This window comes from Helianthus annuus, chromosome 16 (genome assembly GCF_002127325.2).
Source record: "Helianthus annuus cultivar XRQ/B chromosome 16, HanXRQr2.0-SUNRISE, whole genome shotgun sequence".
Taxonomy (NCBI): Eukaryota; Viridiplantae; Streptophyta; class Magnoliopsida; order Asterales; family Asteraceae; genus Helianthus; species Helianthus annuus.
This window is the reverse complement of record NC_035448.2, coordinates 2,564,753-2,586,495: the sequence shown is the minus strand read 5'-3', so window position 1 is coordinate 2,586,495 and position 21,743 is coordinate 2,564,753. Positions and strand designations below refer to the sequence as shown.

General features: G+C 39.6%; 1 protein-coding gene across 3 annotated transcripts in view; it reads right to left on the bottom strand.

Moving 5' to 3' along the window:
* The window catches only part of LOC118488414 (alanine aminotransferase 2, mitochondrial-like), a 38,604-nt gene extending 17,578 nt beyond the window's left edge, over positions 1-21,026 (bottom strand). Inside the window, exons 1-5 of one of the 3 annotated variants that reach the window (XR_004884635.1) lie at positions 20,751-21,025; positions 20,316-20,366; positions 20,136-20,186; positions 19,845-19,910; positions 19,064-19,530 (exon numbers count right to left, since the gene is read on the bottom strand). Coding sequence is in view for 1 of the 3 variants with exons in the window: in XM_035985977.1 (XP_035841870.1) it covers positions 19,902-19,910; positions 20,136-20,186; positions 20,316-20,366; positions 20,751-20,948 (309 nt within the window). In the remaining 2 variants the exon portion in view is untranslated. Of the gene's footprint in view, positions 1-19,063; positions 19,911-20,135; positions 20,187-20,315; positions 20,367-20,750 lie in introns of those variants that run through there. The other 2 variants (XR_004884636.1, XM_035985977.1) reach the window with 2 other exon arrangements.
* Positions 21,027-21,743: the final 717 nt, after the last annotated feature.

Below are 21,743 nucleotides of genomic sequence, written 5' to 3'. Positions count from 1 at the left end.
TTGGTATGTGTTATAATCATCATATAGAACATGGATTATGCATGGTTTAGGTTAATTTGATGTTTAAGGGTGAAACCCGTTTGTTATGGTGAAGATGATGACATGGATAAATCATCTATGTCTAAATTCTTGCTTAAAATTGATGTATTTTGATTTGTAAGATGGATTCTTATGAGGGGAATTGAAAGAAATGTGATACTAGTATGTTTGATGTTTATGCATGTATGATTCATGTTGATTAGAAGGAAGAAATTGATGAATTATGTATGAGATTAGAAGGATATGCATGAACTAGTTGTACACTATGCTTACAAGGTAGTACACATATCAAAAGCATGATGAAATTATGAAGAAATTAAGATTAGATCACTTGTAAGTGATTAATAAGTAGTTATGAAGTGGGTTTTAAATGATGTAATGTAAATTGATGATTTACTTATGTTAACAATGTTTGGAATCATACATGCATGTGAGTGTTTAAAGAAATTGGATAAGAAATGGTGAATTGTTGTTAGATGAAGTGGACAAAATGTGATGATAATATGTATGATGTTTAATTTTAAATACCACATGTTGATTAGTAGAAGGATTTGATGAACTATGTATGAATTTAGAAGATTGTGCATGAATTAGTTGTACGTTATGCTTAAAAGATGGTATGCACCCCAATCGTATGATAAAATGTATGTATTGTCGTCCGTATAGTCGATTACGATGTTGCGGGTATATAATGATAAGTCGAAAGATAAACTAAATGAACCGTTGACTTCTAAAAGTCAACCGTGTATAAGAAGGATGGTTAGGCGGGTTGTCCTAATTGTAAGATTAAGGTAAGTTATATGGAGCGCGTTTGACGAATGTGTGTTTAATGCGATGACATGATGGTTTACATGAGTTTGAAATGATATGAATTTGGTCACATGTATTATGCTTGCTAGAAGTAACTAATGAAAGTCAAATAGGAATTGTGCGATCGATATGATCGTTAACATGTACAATTATGTATGCTAATAAGAATGTGATTTCGATGACATGGAAGTATAGGAATCATGTCGAGACGGAATCAAGCACGGAAGGCTAACGGGTCAAAAGTGGCGAGGAAACGAGTATGAACATGGACGCACGAGGTAAGTGATTTCTTTGTAATCATGTGACACCCCGTTGAAACGCTTTCACTTACACTAGCTTGACAGTGGCTGCCTTAACTTTCGGGACGAAAGTTCCTAAAACTTGGGGATAATGTGACACCTCGGATCTTTCCGGATAACCTTTCGATGTAACAAACGTGTACGTAATCGACTAACAGTAAAAATATATAAAAACTATTTGCTATTATGTGTTATGTGCCGATTTGCTTATGTGTATGTATATATATATATAAGTGTTATACACGTAAACCGAAACCACAAGCAACCCGACTCGAGACCATGGTCTCGAGTGAACATTAGTAATGGGCCGGCTAGGCCTTGGCCTCGTAGGAATTAAACCCAACCCAAGCCCACACTCGCAACACTATATAAACCCAACCCCACCTCCCTTAACCATTTTACACACTCTCTTCTCACACTCTCATCTCTCACACCAAAACCCTAAAGCTCTAGCAACCAAGACCACTCTTCTCATCCTTCTCCTTCTTCTCGGGTCAACCAACATCAAGAACCTACTCGGTTTTAGCTCGGAACCGCCAACCGGGAGCTCATTCATCGATCCATCATACCCGCACACCTTGAATCTATAACCGGTTAGTGGTTTTAGCTCTTTCTAGATGTTCATGTGTTAATAAGGTCACTATGTGTTACCATGATTCTTGCTTGTATTAATATAGGATGATGGTATAAATTTCGGATAAAAGATTTGATGCTTGATTATGTTTGAAAAGCATGCCTAGATAACTTAGGGTGAATGTTTATGAAAGTATGTGAGTATTCGGTTTTGGGGGAGATAGTTTTGTTTCCGGTTAACAAGGGTTTGGTTAAAGGGGATTTGGACATGATGTTGGATTGAGTGTTCATGACTTTCATGATTTGAGATTGTGGTTAAATATTGCTTGAATAACCTGATTTTGGTTAATTGTCAGTTGGATACTTGTGATTGAATATGTTGAATGTGTGAAGAACAATTTGAATGTGTTATGAACATGATAAATATTTGAAATTGTGCTTGTTTGATCTGTTGTGGTTTGTAATCAGACAAGAAAACATGTTTTAGTGGAAATGGTACATATTGGTTTCATGAAAATGCATTTCCATTGGTTCGTACATATGACAGGTTCTAGAAGGTCTTCATGCACACGTAACTACGGTTGCGAGTCGCAACCTTTGGTTGCTACTCGAGACCGCACCAAGATTTGTCGAGACCTCCCGGTTGCGAGTCGTAATCAACGCGTATCGATCTGATTGCGAGTCGTAACCACAGCTGCTTTGTCGGAATCGCCGGTTGCGAGTCGGAATCTCTGATTGCGAGTCGCAACCAAAGCATGACGAACCGAGACCTCGCTTGCGAGTCGCAACCTTGGTTGCGAGTCACCTCCGTCTCGACTGGGCTGATATTGGGCCAACGTACTTGTTGGATTGTCTGTTAACTGGATTGCTTGTGTAACTGCTTAGGCCCAATAGCCCCACTGTTTGTATGTTGGACTTCCTGTTGACTGGGCTGCATGTCTACCTGCTACTGTGGTTATCTGCATTTACGTTAAGTGTGTCTTATACGTGTTTACTTGTACCCGACTTGACCCATATTTGGTAACCATGTTAGGACGTGGTGACCAACATACTTAACCAAGTAACGTATCATACCGAGCAACCCAAGGTGAGTTCACAACTTAAAAGCATGCGTCCCGGTGGTTTGGGACACGAGACTAAAACAACCCTATCCCCTTGTAAAGGGGATACCGTCTACACTCCTTCCCTAGTTATTGGGAAACAACTTACTTTATCTTCCCTTGTATTGGGAAACCTTTTTAGTTAATTACTGTTTATACGGATTGCAACTAACGGCACTCAACGCAACTCTATCACTCAAGTCCCTACTACATAATACCGATTAGTCGCCGGTGCCAGGCGAACGGGTTATTAGTTGATAGCGCTATTTAGGTCTTACCAGCCTCACACCGTGCCATGGTATGGGATCGGTCGTGAACTAATGTACTCAGGCATCCGTCAATGATGATAGAACATTGACATCGGGGCATCCTGCGGAAACGCATTCGGTTACCTAGTGTTCGGTATTGGAAAAACAGTTTAGTCGCTAACTTTTGGGGTAGCTCCCCATGGCATGTATAAACGGATAAATTAACTGGTGAAACAAGTTTTTGGTAATTAAAACTGGACAACTAGTGAACTCACTCAGCATTATTGTTGACCCCTTTACTGCATGCTTTGCAGGTGGCCAGTGACTGGAGCAGCTACTTGGGATGTGTAGTGGTCGTCTGCCCGTGTGTTGGGCATTTATTATGCTTACCTTATGAACACTGTTTAAAAACTATTTAATTATGCTTCCGCTACTTGTTACTGTTTAAACTTTAAAACCTTTAACTCTGAACTTGATATTTGCTAATTTTTATGGTTAGCAAGTATTACTTTAATATTAACCAATGCTTAGTATAATTGGTGGCTGGATCCTGGTCAGTCACGCCCCCGAAGCGGGTGTTATCCGCGGGTGGATTTTGGGGGTGTGACAGATTGGTATCAGAGCCATTGGTTATAGTGAACTTGGTTTTAAAAAGGGGAAAAATCTTTTTGAGAAAAACCAGACTATAACCCGTGACTCGTGACGACACTACACTCCAAGTACAAGGCTCGACTTATCTGACCTCATAGCTCGGACCCATAGTTACTTGCTTACTTGTCTTATGCTTTCTGCTTTACTATACGTACTAGTTACCTGATTAGATAGATGCGTCTTCTCTCTTCTATCTTATTCTCGCTATGTTACGACATCACACTCATACTATGTTTTCTGGTTATGAAGACAATGAGTGGACGCGGACGAGGAAACGTCAACATGACCCCGGCTCAGTTCACTAGCCTGCTCAACACTGTGGCTGCAGCTTTCGCAGCTCACCCGATAGGTCAGCCTGCACCTGTGCAACCACGTGTTTGTACCTTCAAGACCTTTATGGATTGCAAGCCTCTTCCTTTCAATGGCACGGAGGGTGCCATAGGCCTTCTGCACTGGATTGAGAAGGTCGAAGCTGTTTTTGCTGTCTGTGAATGCCCAACTGCTAATTGGGTGAAGTTTGCTACTGGTACTCTAGAGGGAAGCGCACTCTCATGGTGGAAGGCGCAAATTCAAATGCTTGGCTTGGAGACTGCAAACGCTACTGCGTGGGAAGATTTCAAGGATATGATCAAGGAAGAGTACTGTCACAGGGATGACATCCACAAGCTTGAGAATGAGTACTATGAACTCAAGATGGTTGGGTCAGAGATTGAGACCTACACCAAGCTGTCCAACGACTATGCTGCTCTTTGTCCAAACATGTCTCGACCTATGTACCGAAGGATCGAACTGTACATCAAGGGTCTGGCTCCAGAAATTCGAAGCCACGTGACTTCAGCCAACCACACTACCATTCAGCCGATCGTTCGACTTGCTCACAAACTCACGGATCAGGCTGTGGAAGAGGGCAGGTTGCCCAAAAGGATCAGTGCTGCGGAAGGAAGTCCTAGTGACAACAAACGGAAGTGGGATGGAAATCAGGGCAAGGATGCTAACCCTACTCAAGCCCCAGCTCAGCAAAGGAAAACTGACAACAGCAAGGGCAATCAACAACAGGGTGGCTACCGGGGAAACTACCCTAAGTGCAACAAGTGTAACAGGCACCACAATGGGGCATGTAACAAGGGTCAGTGTCAGCGATGCCACAAGATGGGGCACGAAGCCAAGGATTGCAGAAGTCAGTTCCCAGCAAGGCAGAATCAGCAACAACCTCAACAGCAACAGCAGCAGGGAAACAACAGAGCTTGTTTTAAATGTGGGGCAACAGGGCACATGCGAAAGGATTGCCCTGAACTGAATCAGAATCGCAACAACAACCAGGGAGCTGGGAACAATGAGCAGAATAACAATGCTGGAAATGCAAGGGGCAGAGCTTTCGTGATTGGAGCTGGAGAAGCTAGGAACGATCCCAACGTCGTGGCGGGTAAGTTCCTACTTGATGATCGTTATGTTTCTGTGTTATTTGATTCCGGTGCCGATGCCAGTTATGTATCCCTTCGCATTAGTAAGAAACTTAAGCATTCGCCCGCATTATTAAGTTCTAAGCATACCGTCGAGATAGCTAATGGTAAGAACATCGAGGCCACGCACGTGATCCACGACTGCACCCTAGAATTGTCTGGCCATACGTTTAGTATCGATCTTTTCCCTGTCAAACTTGGAAGCTTCGACGTTGTTATTGGTATGGATTGGTTATCCAAACATCGTGCTGAGATCCTCTGTCAAGAGAAAGCAGTTCGTATACCTCGCCGTTCTGGTCAACCCCTCATCGTCAAAGGCAACAAAAGTGGAGAAGTCACAGGCATTATCTCGCTTCTAAAAGCCCAGAAGTGTTTACAGAAAGGGCACACCGCTATCCTAGCACTCGTCACCAATACTCGCGAAAAGGAAAAGAGGATTGAAGATTTTCCTATAGTACGCGATTATCCCGAAGTATTTCCTGAGGAACTACCTGGACTCCCTCCTCACCGTCAGGTCGAATTCCAAATCGAGCTAGCTCCCGGAGCAGCACCCATAGCTCGTGCACCGTACCGATTGGCTCCTGCAGAACTGAAGGAACTCTCTACGCAACTACAAGAACTATTGGATAAAGGATTTATCCGTCCTAGTTCATCACCCTGGGGAGCCCCAGTACTCTTTGTCAAGAAGAAGGATGGCACATTCCGAATGTGCATCGACTATCGTGAGTTGAACAAGGTTACCATCAAGAATCGTTACCCTCTCCCGCGCATCGACGACCTATTCGATCAGTTGCAAGGGTCGAGCTACTATTCAAAGATTGACCTGCGATCAGGCTATCATCAGCTGAGAGTTCGTAATGAAGACATCTCCAAGACTGCATTCAGGACTCGTTATGGTCATTACGAGTTCCTCGTCATGCCTTTTGGAATGACCAACGCACCTGCAGTGTTCATGGATCTTATGAACCGCGTATGTAAACCTTACCTCGATAAATTTGTGATTGTGTTTATCGATGACATCTTGATTTACTCGAAGAGTCAAGAAGAGCATGAACAGCACCTACGCCTTATCCTCGAACTTCTTCGCAACGAGCAACTGTACGCCAAATTCTCTAAATGTGACTTCTGGCTTCGGGAAGTCCATTTCCTCGGTCATGTAGTTAATAAGGACGGAATTCACGTCGACCCAGCTAAGATCGAATCGATAAAGAACTGGCCTACGCCTAAGACCCCCACTGAAATTCGCCAATTCTTGGGCTTGGCAGGCTACTACCGCAGATTCATTCAGGGATTCTCCAAGATTGCACAACCTCTCACAACACTCACTCAGAAAGGCGTCGCCTACAAGTGGAATACAGCACAGGAATCTGCCTTTCAGAGGCTTAAGGATAACCTCTGTAGCGCTCCTATTCTCTCGTTGCCTGACGGCACGGACGACTTTGTGGTTTACTGCGATGCGTCTATTCATGGGCTCGGTTGCGTGCTAATGCAACGCGAGAAAGTTATCGCCTACGCCTCTCGACAACTCAAGACGCATGAAAAGAACTACACGACGCACGACTTGGAACTAGGAGCAGTGGTTTTTGCTCTTAAGATATGGAGACATTACCTGTACGGTACCAAGTGCACTATTTACACCGATCACAGGAGTCTCGAGCATATCTTTAGGCAAAAGGAATTGAACATGCGACAGCGTCGATGGGTCGAACTCTTGAATGACTACGAATGCGCCATCAAGTATCATCCGGGCAAGGCCAATGTCGTGGCAGACGCCCTCAGTCGAAAGGACACCGTACCAAAGCGCGTGCGAGCACTGCAACTTACCATCCAGTCTAACCTCCCTACCCAGATTCGAAATGCCCAAGTTGAAGCATTGAAGCCGGAAAACATCAGGGCTGAGTCTCTGCGTGGATCGAGACAGCAAATGGAACAGAAAGAAGATGGTGCTTACTATGTGACAGGGCGTATCTGGGTTCCACTCTTTGGAGGTTTACGTGAACTCGTGATGGACGAAGCCCACAAGTCCCGCTACTCAGTACATCCTGGTTCGGACAAGATGTACCATGATTTAAAGACTACCTACTGGTGGCCTGGTATGAAGGCCCACATAGCAACATACGTTAGCAAATGTTTGACTTGCGCGAGAGTCAAGACAGAATACCAGAAGCCAGCAGGTCTACTCCAACAACCAGAAATCCCGAAATGGAAATGGGAGCAAATTTCCATGGATTTTGTTACAGGGTTACCTAGATCTCAACGAGGAAATGATGCTATTTGGGTAATCGTAGATCGATTGACCAAGTCCGCGCACTTTCTGGCTATTAAGGAAACAGACAAGTTTTCTACCTTGGCAGAGATTTACTTAAAGGAAGTAGTTTCGAGGCACGGAGTGCCAACCTCGATTATTTCCGACCGAGACGCTCGATTTACTTCGGAATTGTGGCAAGCTATGCACAAATGCTTTGGCTCACGTTTGGATATGAGCACTGCTTATCACCCGCAAACGGATGGACAGTCCGAACGTACCATCCAAACTCTAGAAGACATGCTTAGAGCGTGTGTGATCGACTTTGGCAAGAACTGGGAGAAGCATCTACCGTTAGTAGAGTTCTCATACAACAACAGCTACCACACTAGCATTCAGGCAGCACCTTTTGAGGCATTGTACGGTCGTAAATGCCGGTCACCTCTCTGCTGGGCGGAAATCGGTGATAGTCAAATCACGGGCCCAGAGATGGTGGTAGATACAACGGAGAAGATTGCCCAGATCAGACAACGCATGGCGGCAGCTCGTGACCGTCAGAAGAGCTACGCTGATAAGCGTAGGAAACCATTGGAATTCCAGGTCGGTGACCGGGTTCTACTTAAAGTCTCACCCTGGAAGGGTGTGGTTCGCTTTGGTAAACGGGGCAAGCTTAATCCGCGATATATCGGACCATTCGAAATTACCGAGAAGATCGGTAAGGTTGCTTATAGATTGAACCTGCCTGAAGAACTGAGTGCGGTACATAACGTTTTCCACGTATCCAACCTGAAGAAGTGTTTGTCGGATGAAACACTTGTGATTCCTTTTAAGGAACTGACGATTGACGAACAGCTACACTTTACTGAGGAACCGATTGAGATCACTGATCGAGAGATCAAAATCCTCAAACGTAGCCAGATACCTCTTGTACGAGTTCGTTGGAACTCGCGACGTGGCCCAGAGTATACCTGGGAGCGGGAAGACCAGATGAAGCACAAGTATCCCCAGCTGTTCCCTAACGAAAATCCCAGCACTGAAGCTACGAACGAATTTCGGGACGAAATTCCAAACTAACGGGGGAATGATGTGACACCCCGTTGAAACGCTTTCACTTACACTAGCTTGACAGTGGCTGCCTTAACTTTCGGGACGAAAGTTCCTAAAACTTGGGGATAATGTGACACCTCGGATCTTTCCGGATAACCTTTCGATGTAACAAACGTGTACGTAATCGACTAACAGTAAAAATATATAAAAACTATTTGCTATTATGTGTTATGTGCCGATTTGCTTATGTGTATGTATATATATATATAAGTGTTATACACGTAAACCGAAACCACAAGCAACCCGACTCGAGACCATGGTCTCGAGTGAACATTAGTAATGGGCCGGCTAGGCCTTGGCCTCGTAGGAATTAAACCCAACCCAAGCCCACACTCGCAACACTATATAAACCCAACCCCACCTCCCTTAACCATTTTACACACTCTCTTCTCACACTCTCATCTCTCACACCAAAACCCTAAAGCTCTAGCAACCAAGACCACTCTTCTCATCCTTCTCCTTCTTCTCGGGTCAACCAACATCAAGAACCTACTCGGTTTTAGCTCGGAACCGCCAACCGGGAGCTCATTCATCGATCCATCATACCCGCACACCTTGAATCTATAACCGGTTAGTGGTTTTAGCTCTTTCTAGATGTTCATGTGTTAATAAGGTCACTATGTGTTACCATGATTCTTGCTTGTATTAATATAGGATGATGGTATAAATTTCGGATAAAAGATTTGATGCTTGATTATGTTTGAAAAGCATGCCTAGATAACTTAGGGTGAATGTTTATGAAAGTATGTGAGTATTCGGTTTTGGGGGAGATAGTTTTGTTTCCGGTTAACAAGGGTTTGGTTAAAGGGGATTTGGACATGATGTTGGATTGAGTGTTCATGACTTTCATGATTTGAGATTGTGGTTAAATATTGCTTGAATAACCTGATTTTGGTTAATTGTCAGTTGGATACTTGTGATTGAATATGTTGAATGTGTGAAGAACAATTTGAATGTGTTATGAACATGATAAATATTTGAAATTGTGCTTGTTTGATCTGTTGTGGTTTGTAATCAGACAAGAAAACATGTTTTAGTGGAAATGGTACATATTGGTTTCATGAAAATGCATTTCCATTGGTTCGTACATATGACAGGTTCTAGAAGGTCTTCATGCACACGTAACTACGGTTGCGAGTCGCAACCTTTGGTTGCTACTCGAGACCGCACCAAGATTTGTCGAGACCTCCCGGTTGCGAGTCGTAATCAACGCGTATCGATCTGATTGCGAGTCGTAACCACAGCTGCTTTGTCGGAATCGCCGGTTGCGAGTCGGAATCTCTGATTGCGAGTCGCAACCAAAGCATGACGAACCGAGACCTCGCTTGCGAGTCGCAACCTTGGTTGCGAGTCACCTCCGTCTCGACTGGGCTGATATTGGGCCAACGTACTTGTTGGATTGTCTGTTAACTGGATTGCTTGTGTAACTGCTTAGGCCCAATAGCCCCACTGTTTGTATGTTGGACTTCCTGTTGACTGGGCTGCATGTCTACCTGCTACTGTGGTTATCTGCATTTACGTTAAGTGTGTCTTATACGTGTTTACTTGTACCCGACTTGACCCATATTTGGTAACCATGTTAGGACGTGGTGACCAACATACTTAACCAAGTAACGTATCATACCGAGCAACCCAAGGTGAGTTCACAACTTAAAAGCATGCGTCCCGGTGGTTTGGGACACGAGACTAAAACAACCCTATCCCCTTGTAAAGGGGATACCGTCTACACTCCTTCCCTAGTTATTGGGAAACAACTTACTTTATCTTCCCTTGTATTGGGAAACCTTTTTAGTTAATTACTGTTTATACGGATTGCAACTAACGGCACTCAACGCAACTCTATCACTCAAGTCCCTACTACATAATACCGATTAGTCGCCGGTGCCAGGCGAACGGGTTATTAGTTGATAGCGCTATTTAGGTCTTACCAGCCTCACACCGTGCCATGGTATGGGATCGGTCGTGAACTAATGTACTCAGGCATCCGTCAATGATGATAGAACATTGACATCGGGGCATCCTGCGGAAACGCATTCGGTTACCTAGTGTTCGGTATTGGAAAAACAGTTTAGTCGCTAACTTTTGGGGTAGCTCCCCATGGCATGTATAAACGGATAAATTAACTGGTGAAACAAGTTTTTGGTAATTAAAACTGGACAACTAGTGAACTCACTCAGCATTATTGTTGACCCCTTTACTGCATGCTTTGCAGGTGGCCAGTGACTGGAGCAGCTACTTGGGATGTGTAGTGGTCGTCTGCCCGTGTGTTGGGCATTTATTATGCTTACCTTATGAACACTGTTTAAAAACTATTTAATTATGCTTCCGCTACTTGTTACTGTTTAAACTTTAAAACCTTTAACTCTGAACTTGATATTTGCTAATTTTTATGGTTAGCAAGTATTACTTTAATATTAACCAATGCTTAGTATAATTGGTGGCTGGATCCTGGTCAGTCACGCCCCCGAAGCGGGTGTTATCCGCGGGTGGATTTTGGGGGTGTGACAAATCACTTCTTAGTTGTTTATGGAAAGTTATGTGCAATTTAATTAAGTATGATGATCGAGGTCAAGTAGGAAAGAATTGTATGAGACCGATGAAGTATTAAACGGATCTCCGAGCGAGGTATATGTGATTAAGAACTGTAGCTAAGTAGTAGGATTGGTTACTTATGCAAGGGAGTCCTTTGTTGTTAAGGATAGAGCAAAGTTGACAAAAACGCCCTTGATGGGTAAAACGAGCAAATGGTCTTAAAAGTTGATTACAAACAAGCTATTTGATTAAATGAATGTTTTAAAAAAACAAGAAAGCGAGAAGTATGGTTGTCGTAAGCTAAAGACCTTAAAATGCGCAAATACCCTTAACGGGTCAAAATAAGCTCTTGAGCGAAAATGGGTCAAGAGGATGCAAGGCATCCGATAACTTAATCTTGTATGATATACAATGTGGACATTATTAGGTTCATAAGAAGTCTTGGTCAAACAAACTAGTTTTGTGGATGAAGGCATGAACGGGTCGAATAAATCATAAATTAATAATAAGGCGATAGCGTGTAAGTTAAGAATTTCCTTAATCCGGATATGGGATTTTAAGTTCATATGATAGAATGTGAATTTACAAGCATGTAGGAAGAAACGGGAGGTCAAACGGGTAAACGGTTCAAAAGTTACGTGCGTTTTAGTGCGTACGAACGACGAAACGAACCTGCAGAAAACTGCAAAAACTAGAGGGCGTCGCCGACGGGTAGGGTACCTAAAGGTGGGATCCTAAAGAATATGTAGTAATATGGTACCTAAAGGTGGGATCCTAAAGAATATGTAGTAACAAGGTACCTAAAGGTGGGATCCTAAAGAATATGTAGTAATAAGGTACCTAAATGTGGGATCCTAAAGAATATGTAGTAATATGGTACCTAAAGGTGGGATCCTAAAGAATATGTAGTAATATGGTACCTAAAGGTGGGATCCTAAAGAATATGTAGTAATAAGGTACCTAAAGGTGGGATCCTAAAGAATATGTAGTAATAAGGTACCTGAATGTGGGATCCTAAAGAATATGTAGTAATATGGTACCTAAAGGTGGGATCCTAAAGAATATGTAGTAATATGGTACCTAAATGTGGGATTCTAAGTTAAGAATTTCCTTTATGTATGTAGAAGCGTATTTATGTATATATGAAGATACGTATGATAGTATGTATATATGTGAAGGCGTAGATATGTATGTATGTATGCAAATGTGTATTTGTGTATGTATGCGAGTACGTGTGATCGTAGGCATGAAGGTAGAGACGTATAAATGTAGGTACATATGTAGAAGTGTATTTATGAATATATGAAGATACATATGGGTGTAGGCATGTATGTATTGAGATATGGATGTATGCACGAGTATATGAAGTATGATTTTGGATACGTTAAGTGTTAATGATATTAATTATGTACCTGGAAAACGAAGATTTATGCAGGCACATTATTGAAGACTCACAAGGGAATGGATACGCTAATGATATGCTTAAAGCTAGAGAGAAAGTTGAATGGAAAGTGTACATGTATTGAGTCTTGTTTATGTATTGTATACTAATGTGATGAATGTATGTGGTGAGTGCAGGTTGTACGAATCACGAGTCATGAGGATCATCAAGGGATAGAGATCGAGGATCGAGTCACTAGTGAGATTGTACGGGAACGTTGATGTATATAATGTAGTAAACATAAGCTATGTTTTTACTTAGTAAATAAGTCGATTGATGGATTTATGTGGAAGAGTTATGTTAAAGTTAATTTTTAAATAAGTTAAGGTGTTTATAATGAAAGAAAGTTTATGGCTTGAACTTCCGCTGCGACTTTTAGTCAAATACGTATTAGGGTCTTACAAGTTGGTATCAGAGCCCTGGTTTGAGGGAATCAAGTACGAGAAGGTAAGTACTTGAACTCAAACTTGTGTGCTCTTGAGATAAGAAATCCGTACAATCCAAGACTCGATCAAGATCCAAAGGTAAAGGGTTGATGAAAGTATGCATTTATGTATACGTATAACAAAACTGACGGTTTGTTATGTGCAAGGTAAGCATAAGTGTTGGAAGAGGATGATCCGTGAATGCAGCCTAGAATGAATACTAAGGTAGGCAAAGAGGTAATAAGACAAGTAGGCAAATGAACCCAGGTATGTGAATTTAATGTAAGGATGTAAGCAATGGTAAAGTTCATTAAAGGAAGGAAAAGTTTTAAATGAAAGACAAGGATTGTATGTAATGAGGTACTGAAAGTGATACACGCGCCGAAACCTAAGTCTACGGACATAAGGTGACAATTACATGAAGGCACGAAACTACTATGTGGATTGCGTACCTGGCCAGTACACGAGAAACGTATGACGTTCGTGAGATTATGATAATTGTTACAGGTATGTCCGGTAGAGTTGGGTAGCAGGCGGGCGTGTGGGGGAAATGGGAATTAAGACTCTCGGGAAGTTGAGAGTACTATGTAGGAATGAAAAGTATGAGTGGTAAAAAAAAAAAAATGAAGAATGTTGAATCCGTAAGAAGGTACGGATCAACAAGATATGAATGCAATGTATGAATGAAATGTTTGAATCCACGAGATGGATTCAAGGAATGCAATGTATGAATGAAATGATTTGAATCCATGAGACAGATTCAAGGAAGGAAAGATATGAATAATATGTCTGAATCCGGGAGATGGATTCAAGGAATGAAAGTTATGAATGTAATGTTTGAATCCGTGAGACGGATTCAAGGATGAAAGGCATGAATGATATGTTTAAATCCGTGAGACGGATTCAAGGTATGAAATGCATGAAGAGAATGTTCGAAACCGCTAGACGGATTCAAAACATAGAAATAATGAAAGGTATGGATGCTATGATTGCGTCCGAAGGACGAGTTAAAATATAGAAATGATGAAAATAGCCCACATCGCGATGTGTCAATAGTTTGACCGTGGTTGTGTCAAACGAATCATGTGAGTAAGTGTAAGGTAACTGGATGAAAGAATGATTAGGATTGGCATGCAAACCCAAATTTTTAATTTTAAAATGAAAGAAAGAAGTTTTGAAACCGGGATGAGTTAGATGTGTTAGTAATCGACTCGTGGGAGTCATAATGTAAGGCGAGCTACCACCCGGACAATAAGTTAAGTATGAATAAGAAGGGTAAGCTTGGTCACGAGTACCAGAATAATGTAATGAATGTCTTTTCAAGTAAGTATGAATGGAAAGAAGCACGAACGTGTACCTCGATGCATCTATGATAAGTAAGAGGTGTCAGTGGGACTTGAAGGGTCAAACCGCAAGGGTGACGAAATAAGTAACTAGAGTAAAAGAATTGTATGTAAGGAATGAAGTATGGAATGTGTTATAGCATGTACGTAGGAAAATTGTAGAAGAGTTATAGATGGGTAATCACCTAGTGTAATGAATGATTGAATGATATATGCTAACCGCTGATGTTGTTGGTGATAATGTTGGATTAGTGATGTGATGAAACCAATCGTATTGGTGAAAGGACGTGCACGAGCGGAAGCTCATTACACGAAGGAATGAAAGTTGGCCTAAACGGTTAGTACTCGAGGAGAAGATGATCGATCTGGGTTGCAGATCGTGGTTTAGGAAATGAAAAAGAGGTTAGTGAAATGTTTAACTCATGATTGGAGAGATATGAACTATTTATATACGTGAACTAAGTAATGCATGAAGAGAAAGTAATAGTAATGTAAAATGAACGAAATGATTTAAAGATAATATAAAGGTATGCAAGGTATACGTAACTGTCGAAAACGTAGAGTAAGATTTACGTTAGAGTTAAGCACGTAGTTGTGACTATGAAATAGTAAGTTTTGTGGTGGTAACAAAACAAAAGTTGAATGTTATACAGAGTATGTAGAGAATGTAAATTTTTAGAAGTGAGATGGAGTAATTAGATCCATTAAGAATGGATCATATTAAAGGATGGAAGAGTATGTGTAATGACCAGTTATTGACAGGTCAAGTAAATGAAAATGCAAATGGAATAGGAAAGAATGATCAGGCAAGTATGGGCTAGTGGTCGTATGGATGGACTGGAAGAAAAGATAATGTGTGTTCGATGAAAGTGAGAAAGGTTTCGGGGACGAAACCTTGTTTAAGGGTGGTAGACTTGTAACGACCCAAAATCTGAATGTTAATGTTTGTTGTATGTTATTATGTGACACGTCAGGAAATAAATAACTAGGCTATTTAACCTAGTTAAGGGTATGGTCAAAAGTCTTAAATGATAAAGGTAATGTCAGTTATGTTTTAAAAGTAAACCAAGGGGCTAAAATGGAACAAATGAAAGTTAAGTTATAAAATATCTAACACACACAAACACACACATACGTGTGTTCGAGAGAGAGAGCAGGAGGCTCCCATGGAGCCTCAAACCCTAGTTCCATCTTTATGCTCAAATCGGAAGGCAAGATGAAGCTCAAATCCATAACCGAGCATGGATTAATGATCTTCAACACGAGGGGATCATAAGGTATGTCGAAAATCTAAGATTGGTGATCATGTGTAAAATGGGTTATGTTCTAATCCGTGAGTTCAAGTGAAATTGAGCATTGGTATGTGTTATAATCATCATATAGAACATGGATTATGCATGGTTTAGGTTAATTTGATGTTTAAGGGTGAAACCCGTTTGTTATGGTGAAGATGATGACATGGATAAATCATCTATGTCTAAATTCTTGCTTAAAATTGATGTATTTTGATTTGTAAGATGGATTCTTATGAGGGGAATTGAAAGAAATGTGATACTAGTATGTTTGATGTTTATGCATGTATGATTCATGTTGATTAGAAGGAAGAAATTGATGAATTATGTATGAGATTAGAAGGATATGCATGAACTAGTTGTACACTATGCTTACAAGGTAGTACACATATCAAAAGCATGATGAAATTATGAAGAAATTAAGATTAGATCACTTGTAAGTGATTAATAAGTAGTTATGAAGTGGGTTTTAAATGATGTAATGTAAATTGATGATTTACTTATGTTAACAATGTTTGGAATCATACATGCGTGTGAGTGTTTAAAGAAATTGGATAAGAAATGGTGAATTGTTGTTAGATGAAGTGGACAAAATGTGATGATAATATGTATGATGTTTAATTTTAAATACCACATGTTGATTAGTAGAAGGATTTGATGAACTATGTATGAATTTAGAAAATTGTGCATGAATTAGTTGTACGTTATGCTTAAAAGATGGTACGCACCCCAATCGTATGATAAAATGTATGTATTGTCGTCCGTATAGTCGATTACGATGTTGCGGGTATATAATGATAAGTCGAAAGATAAACTAAATGAACCGTTGACTTCTAAAAGTCAACCGTGTATAAGAAGGATGGTTAGGCGGGTTGTCCTAATTGTAAGATTAAGGTAAGTTATATGGAGCGCGTTTGACGAATGTGTGTTTAATGCGATGACATGATGGTTTACATGAGTTTGAAATGATATGAATTTGGTCACATGTATTATGCTTGCTAGAAGTAACTAATGAAAGTCAAATAGGAATTGTGCGATCGATATGATCGTTAACATGTACAATTATGTATGCTAATAAGAATGTGATTTCGATGACATGGAAGTATAGGAATCATGTCGAGACGGAATCAAGCACGGAAGGCTAACGGGTCAAAAGTGGCGAGGAAACGAGTATGAACATGGACGCACGAGGTAAGTGATTTCTTTGTAATCACTTCTTAGTTGTTTATGGAAAGTTATGTGCAATTTAATTAAGTATGATGATCGAGGTCAAGTAGGAAAGAATTGTATGAGACCGATGAAGTATTAAACGGATCTCCGAGCGAGGTATATGTGATTAAGAACTGTAGCTAAGTAGTAGGATTGGTTACTTATGCAAGGGAGTCCTTTGTTGTTAAGGATAGAGCAAAGTTGACAAAAACGCCCTTGATGGGTAAAATGAGCAAATGGTCTTAAAAGTTGATTACAAACAAGCTATTTGATTAAATGAATGTTTTAAAAAAACAAGAAAGCGAGAAGTATGGTTGTCGTAAGCTAAAGACCTTAAAATGCGCAAATACCCTTAACGGGTCAAAATAAGCTCTTGAGCGAAAATGGGTCAAGAGGATGCAAGGCATCCGATAACTTAATCTTGTATGATATACAATGTGGACATTATTAGGTTCATAAGAAGTCTTGGTCAAACAAACTAGTTTTGTGGATGAAGGCATGAACGGGTCGAATAAATCATAAATTAATAATAAGGCGATAGCGTGTAAGTTAAGAATTTCCTTAATCCGGATATGGGATTTTAAGTTCATATGATAGAATGTGAATTTACAAGCATGTAGGAAGAAACGGGAGGTCAAACGGGTAAACGGTTCAAAAGTTACGTGCGTTTTAGTGCGTACGAACGACGAAACGAACCTGCAGAAAACTGCAAAAACTAGAGGGCGTCGCCGACGGGTAGGGTACCTAAAGGTGGGATCCTAAAGAATATGTAGTAATATGGTACCTAAAGGTGGGATCCTAAAGAATATGTAGTAACAAGGTACCTAAAGGTGGGATCCTAAAGAATATGTAGTAATAAGGTACCTAAATGTGGGATCCTAAAGAATATGTAGTAATATGGTACCTAAAGGTGGGATCCTAAAGAATATGTAGTAATATGGTACCTAAAGGTGGGATCCTAAAGAATATGTAGTAATAAGGTACCTAAAGGTGGGATCCTAAAGAATATGTAGTAATAAGGTACCTGAATGTGGGATCCTAAAGAATATGTAGTAATATGGTACCTAAAGGTGGGATCCTAAAGAATATGTAGTAATATGGTACCTAAATGTGGGATTCTAAGTTAAGAATTTCCTTTATGTATGTGGAAGCGTATTTATGTATATATGAAGATACGTATGATAGTATGTATATACGTGAAGGCGTAGATATGTATGTATGTATGCAAATGTGTATTTGTGTATGTATGCGAGTACGTGTGATCGTAGGCATGAAGGTAGAGACGTATAAATGTAGGTACATATGTAGAAGTGTATTTATGAATATATGAAGATACGTATGGGTGTAGGCATGTATGTATTGAGATATGGATGTATGCACGAGTATATGAAGTATGATTTTGGATACGTTAAGTGTTAATGATATTAATTATGTACCTGGAAAACGAAGATTTATGCAGGCACATTATTGAAGACTCACAAGGGAATGGATACGCTAATGATATGCTTAAAGCTAGAGAGAAAGTTGAATGGAAAGTGTACATGTATTGAGTCTTGTTTATGTATTGTATACTAATGTGATGAATGTATGTGGTGAGTGCAGGTTGTACGAATCACGAGTCATGAGGATCATCAAGGGATAGAGATCGAGGATCGAGTCACTAGTGAGATTGTACGGGAACGTTGATGTATATAATGTAGTAAACATAAGCTATGTTTTTACTTAGTAAATAAGTCGATTGATGGATTTATGTGGAAGAGTTATGTTAAAGTTAATTTTTAAATAAGTTAAGGTGTTTATAATGAAAGAAAGTTTATGGCTTGAACTTCCGCTGCGACTTTTAGTCAAATACGTATTAGGGTCTTACATAAAGCTGAGCTTTACTTAATTACTTGTGAATTACCCAACGTAAATTCTCTACAGCTTCTCCAATCTCATAATGAGCAAAAAGTAATCTGCAACCTAAAACTTAACTGAGTAAACAAAGGTATGGTAATAAAATTTCTTTACTGAAACTATATAAGATAACATGGGTTGAATCTTTAACCAGTAAATTCCATTTATAGCCATCGTTTCCCTATTTTAGCTACATCTCATAAACCTTTTTTCAATACATAACAACTGTACCCAGTAAATCCCACAAATAGCTTCAAAATGCAATACATAAACGATAGCTAAACAAGTTAAAATGAACTGTTTTGGATAGAATAATACCAGTATTAGCCGTCACCCAAGGACAGCTAAAAACAAGTTAAAATGAACTGTTTTGGATAGAATAATACCAGTATTAGCCGTCACCCAAGGACAGCTCTTCCGTCCCTGCGAAGCATCACCCGAAGCCTCCAAAGAACCATCAATCTCCACAACATTTTCAACTTTCTCACCTCTTGAACCACTCTCAGCTTTTCCTACTTTCGAAACTGTTCTGAAACCATTCTCAACCTTTCCAGTTCTCAAACCAGCAGATTCCTTACCACGGACCGACGTCACACTCCGTCGACTAATCCTCCCAACAGACGCTCGACTGTGCAAAGAATCAGAGGAAGCATCCTATGAGCATGACACATTCATCGAAAAATTCGACTTCAGCATTTTACAATCCTTCCGTCTCAAAACCGACGGCGGCGGAGGCGTAATTGACTTAGAATGTAGCGACAAATTGACCGTCACAGCGACAGATGACGACGATTTCTTAACTTTCTTTCTTGATTATTAAGACTGATACATTAAGCTCTACAAAATCTAACAGCTTCCACCTACAAATATACAAATCAACTTTATTTCAGTAGCTAAACTGAAAAAAAATCAAACAATTAACACATGCCAACTTTGTTCAATTAAAACTCCACATCTGCTTGCTTTCTTCTAATTCTAAAATACAACAAAAGAAAAAGAACTTAAATTGGAATTTAATTACCAAAAAAGAAATAACAAAACTGATAAGAGAAACCATAACTGAAGCGTTGCCGACATGTGAAGGTCTTAAATCTAAATCAACGGCATTAAGCAACACAGCATTAAGCAACAATAACATACAAATACAACAATAAAAGTATTGCAGAATGCAAACCTCTCTCAAGAAGGTGATTGGCTGCTGAGCAAGAGACTGTGGATTTCCAATGTTAAATTAAATTATCTGCAAATATATTTTAAAGACGTGAGCAACAAATCAAAACTTATACCTTCCTATAACTGTAGGAGTGTTTATCAAGGCTTTGTTAATAAACAATAAAAGAGCTCAAGCTCATCTAAACTCGGCCCGGTTCAAGCTTTTAACTCGCCGATCTCGAGTAGCTCACAAGCGGCTTGGCTCGTTTGTAATTCTACCTATAAAAAAACAAAAGCACATAGAAAACAATACCTCCTCAAAAGGATGAGAACCTGGATTTGCTTGCAAATCGTGCTGTAATTTTTGTAACAACAAATAAATATAATATAAAAACATAAAAAAACTTTTCATTCAACTAAATTTACAACTTCTTTAGCAATCTATACATATATATTAATCAAGCTTAATCAAATTTAGGTTTTTTAAACTTACCTGAGCCAGAGACACAATTTCACCACGAACAACATACTCACATTTCAAAACCTAAAAATCAAAAAAAAAAAAAACATCAACACACAAATCATCCATACAATCATTCGTTTAAATCAACTTATTATTATATCAATTGTATCAATCCAATCTGATTTCACATGTTATCAAATCACCGATCAAAACATCAACACTTGAAATCAACATAAACCAAAACAACAAAACCCTAAGTGGTGCTAAAAATCAAATCAAGTTACAGAAGTAAAAGTAAAACAGATAAGAAAACAACCTTAGGGTTTAAGGAATCAACAGTGAGAGGTGGAATGGAGTTGTTGGAAGCCATTGAAGTGTCGGAAGTGAAGAATCGAGGAAGAATGGAGGAATAGTAACAATCATAAACTATCAATAATGAAATAAAATTAGGTTAATTATGATTACCTTGTAGATGATTGGAGGCCTGATCGGAGATGGAGAGCAACATGAGCAGATCGGTAGGTTAGAGCAGATCCACAGATCTGAACTTTGTAGTGAGTTTTTGGAATTTAGGGTAAAAAATCGCCAGAGGGAAAGGGAAGAGGGAAACTGGATCTGATGTTTGTGATGAGATTGGGCGGGATGCATAATACATATCCCCATGTCTTTTTAAAATTCAAATTACCTGCCTTTAATCTATATACAATATTATTTAGATAAATCGTAATTATGACATCAGCGAGGACTACATGACATACCTGAGAAGTTGACACGTAGGCAATTCTATGTCATCATCTAAGCTCCCTTAATAGATAGTATAGATTAACCTTGGCAAGATGGTGAACCCATGTAACAAATTAACCAAGACATGTTCAATAAATTTTTCGGTTTATTAAAGTGTTTTGCTTCCATTTATACAATTAAAAAGTTTATTTTATTGTCGATTTACCAAGACCTATTCTCACCCCTTTAGAGAAATTTGTATACGGTTGGAAGGACTAGGTTCCTCCATCTCTTCCTTTCATAAACAATTTTAACAACTAATAAAAAATTATTTTATTAAAGAGATTATTAAAAAAAGGTCTTTTTTTTTTCTCTCAGAAATATTAATAAAAGTTTAAATTCCATAGAAGTAATAGTTACTGAGAACTAATTAATTTAAAGAGTAAATTGCCATTTTAGTCTCTGAGTTTTTGTCTAAATTGGCATTTTTGTCCAAATAGTTTTTTTTTTCTCCTCTAGTTCCCTGACTTTTATTTTTTCTTGCCATTTTGATCACATTGCCTAACTTAGTCTAAAAACCAGGTTATAATCAGGGGTATTTTTGGCATTACATTATTATAAGGTTTATAATTTATGTTGTAAACTACCCCTGGTTATCACTACACAACAGTTATACCAAAAATACCCCTGGTTATAACCAGATTTTCAGACTGAGTTAGGCAATGTGATCAAAAT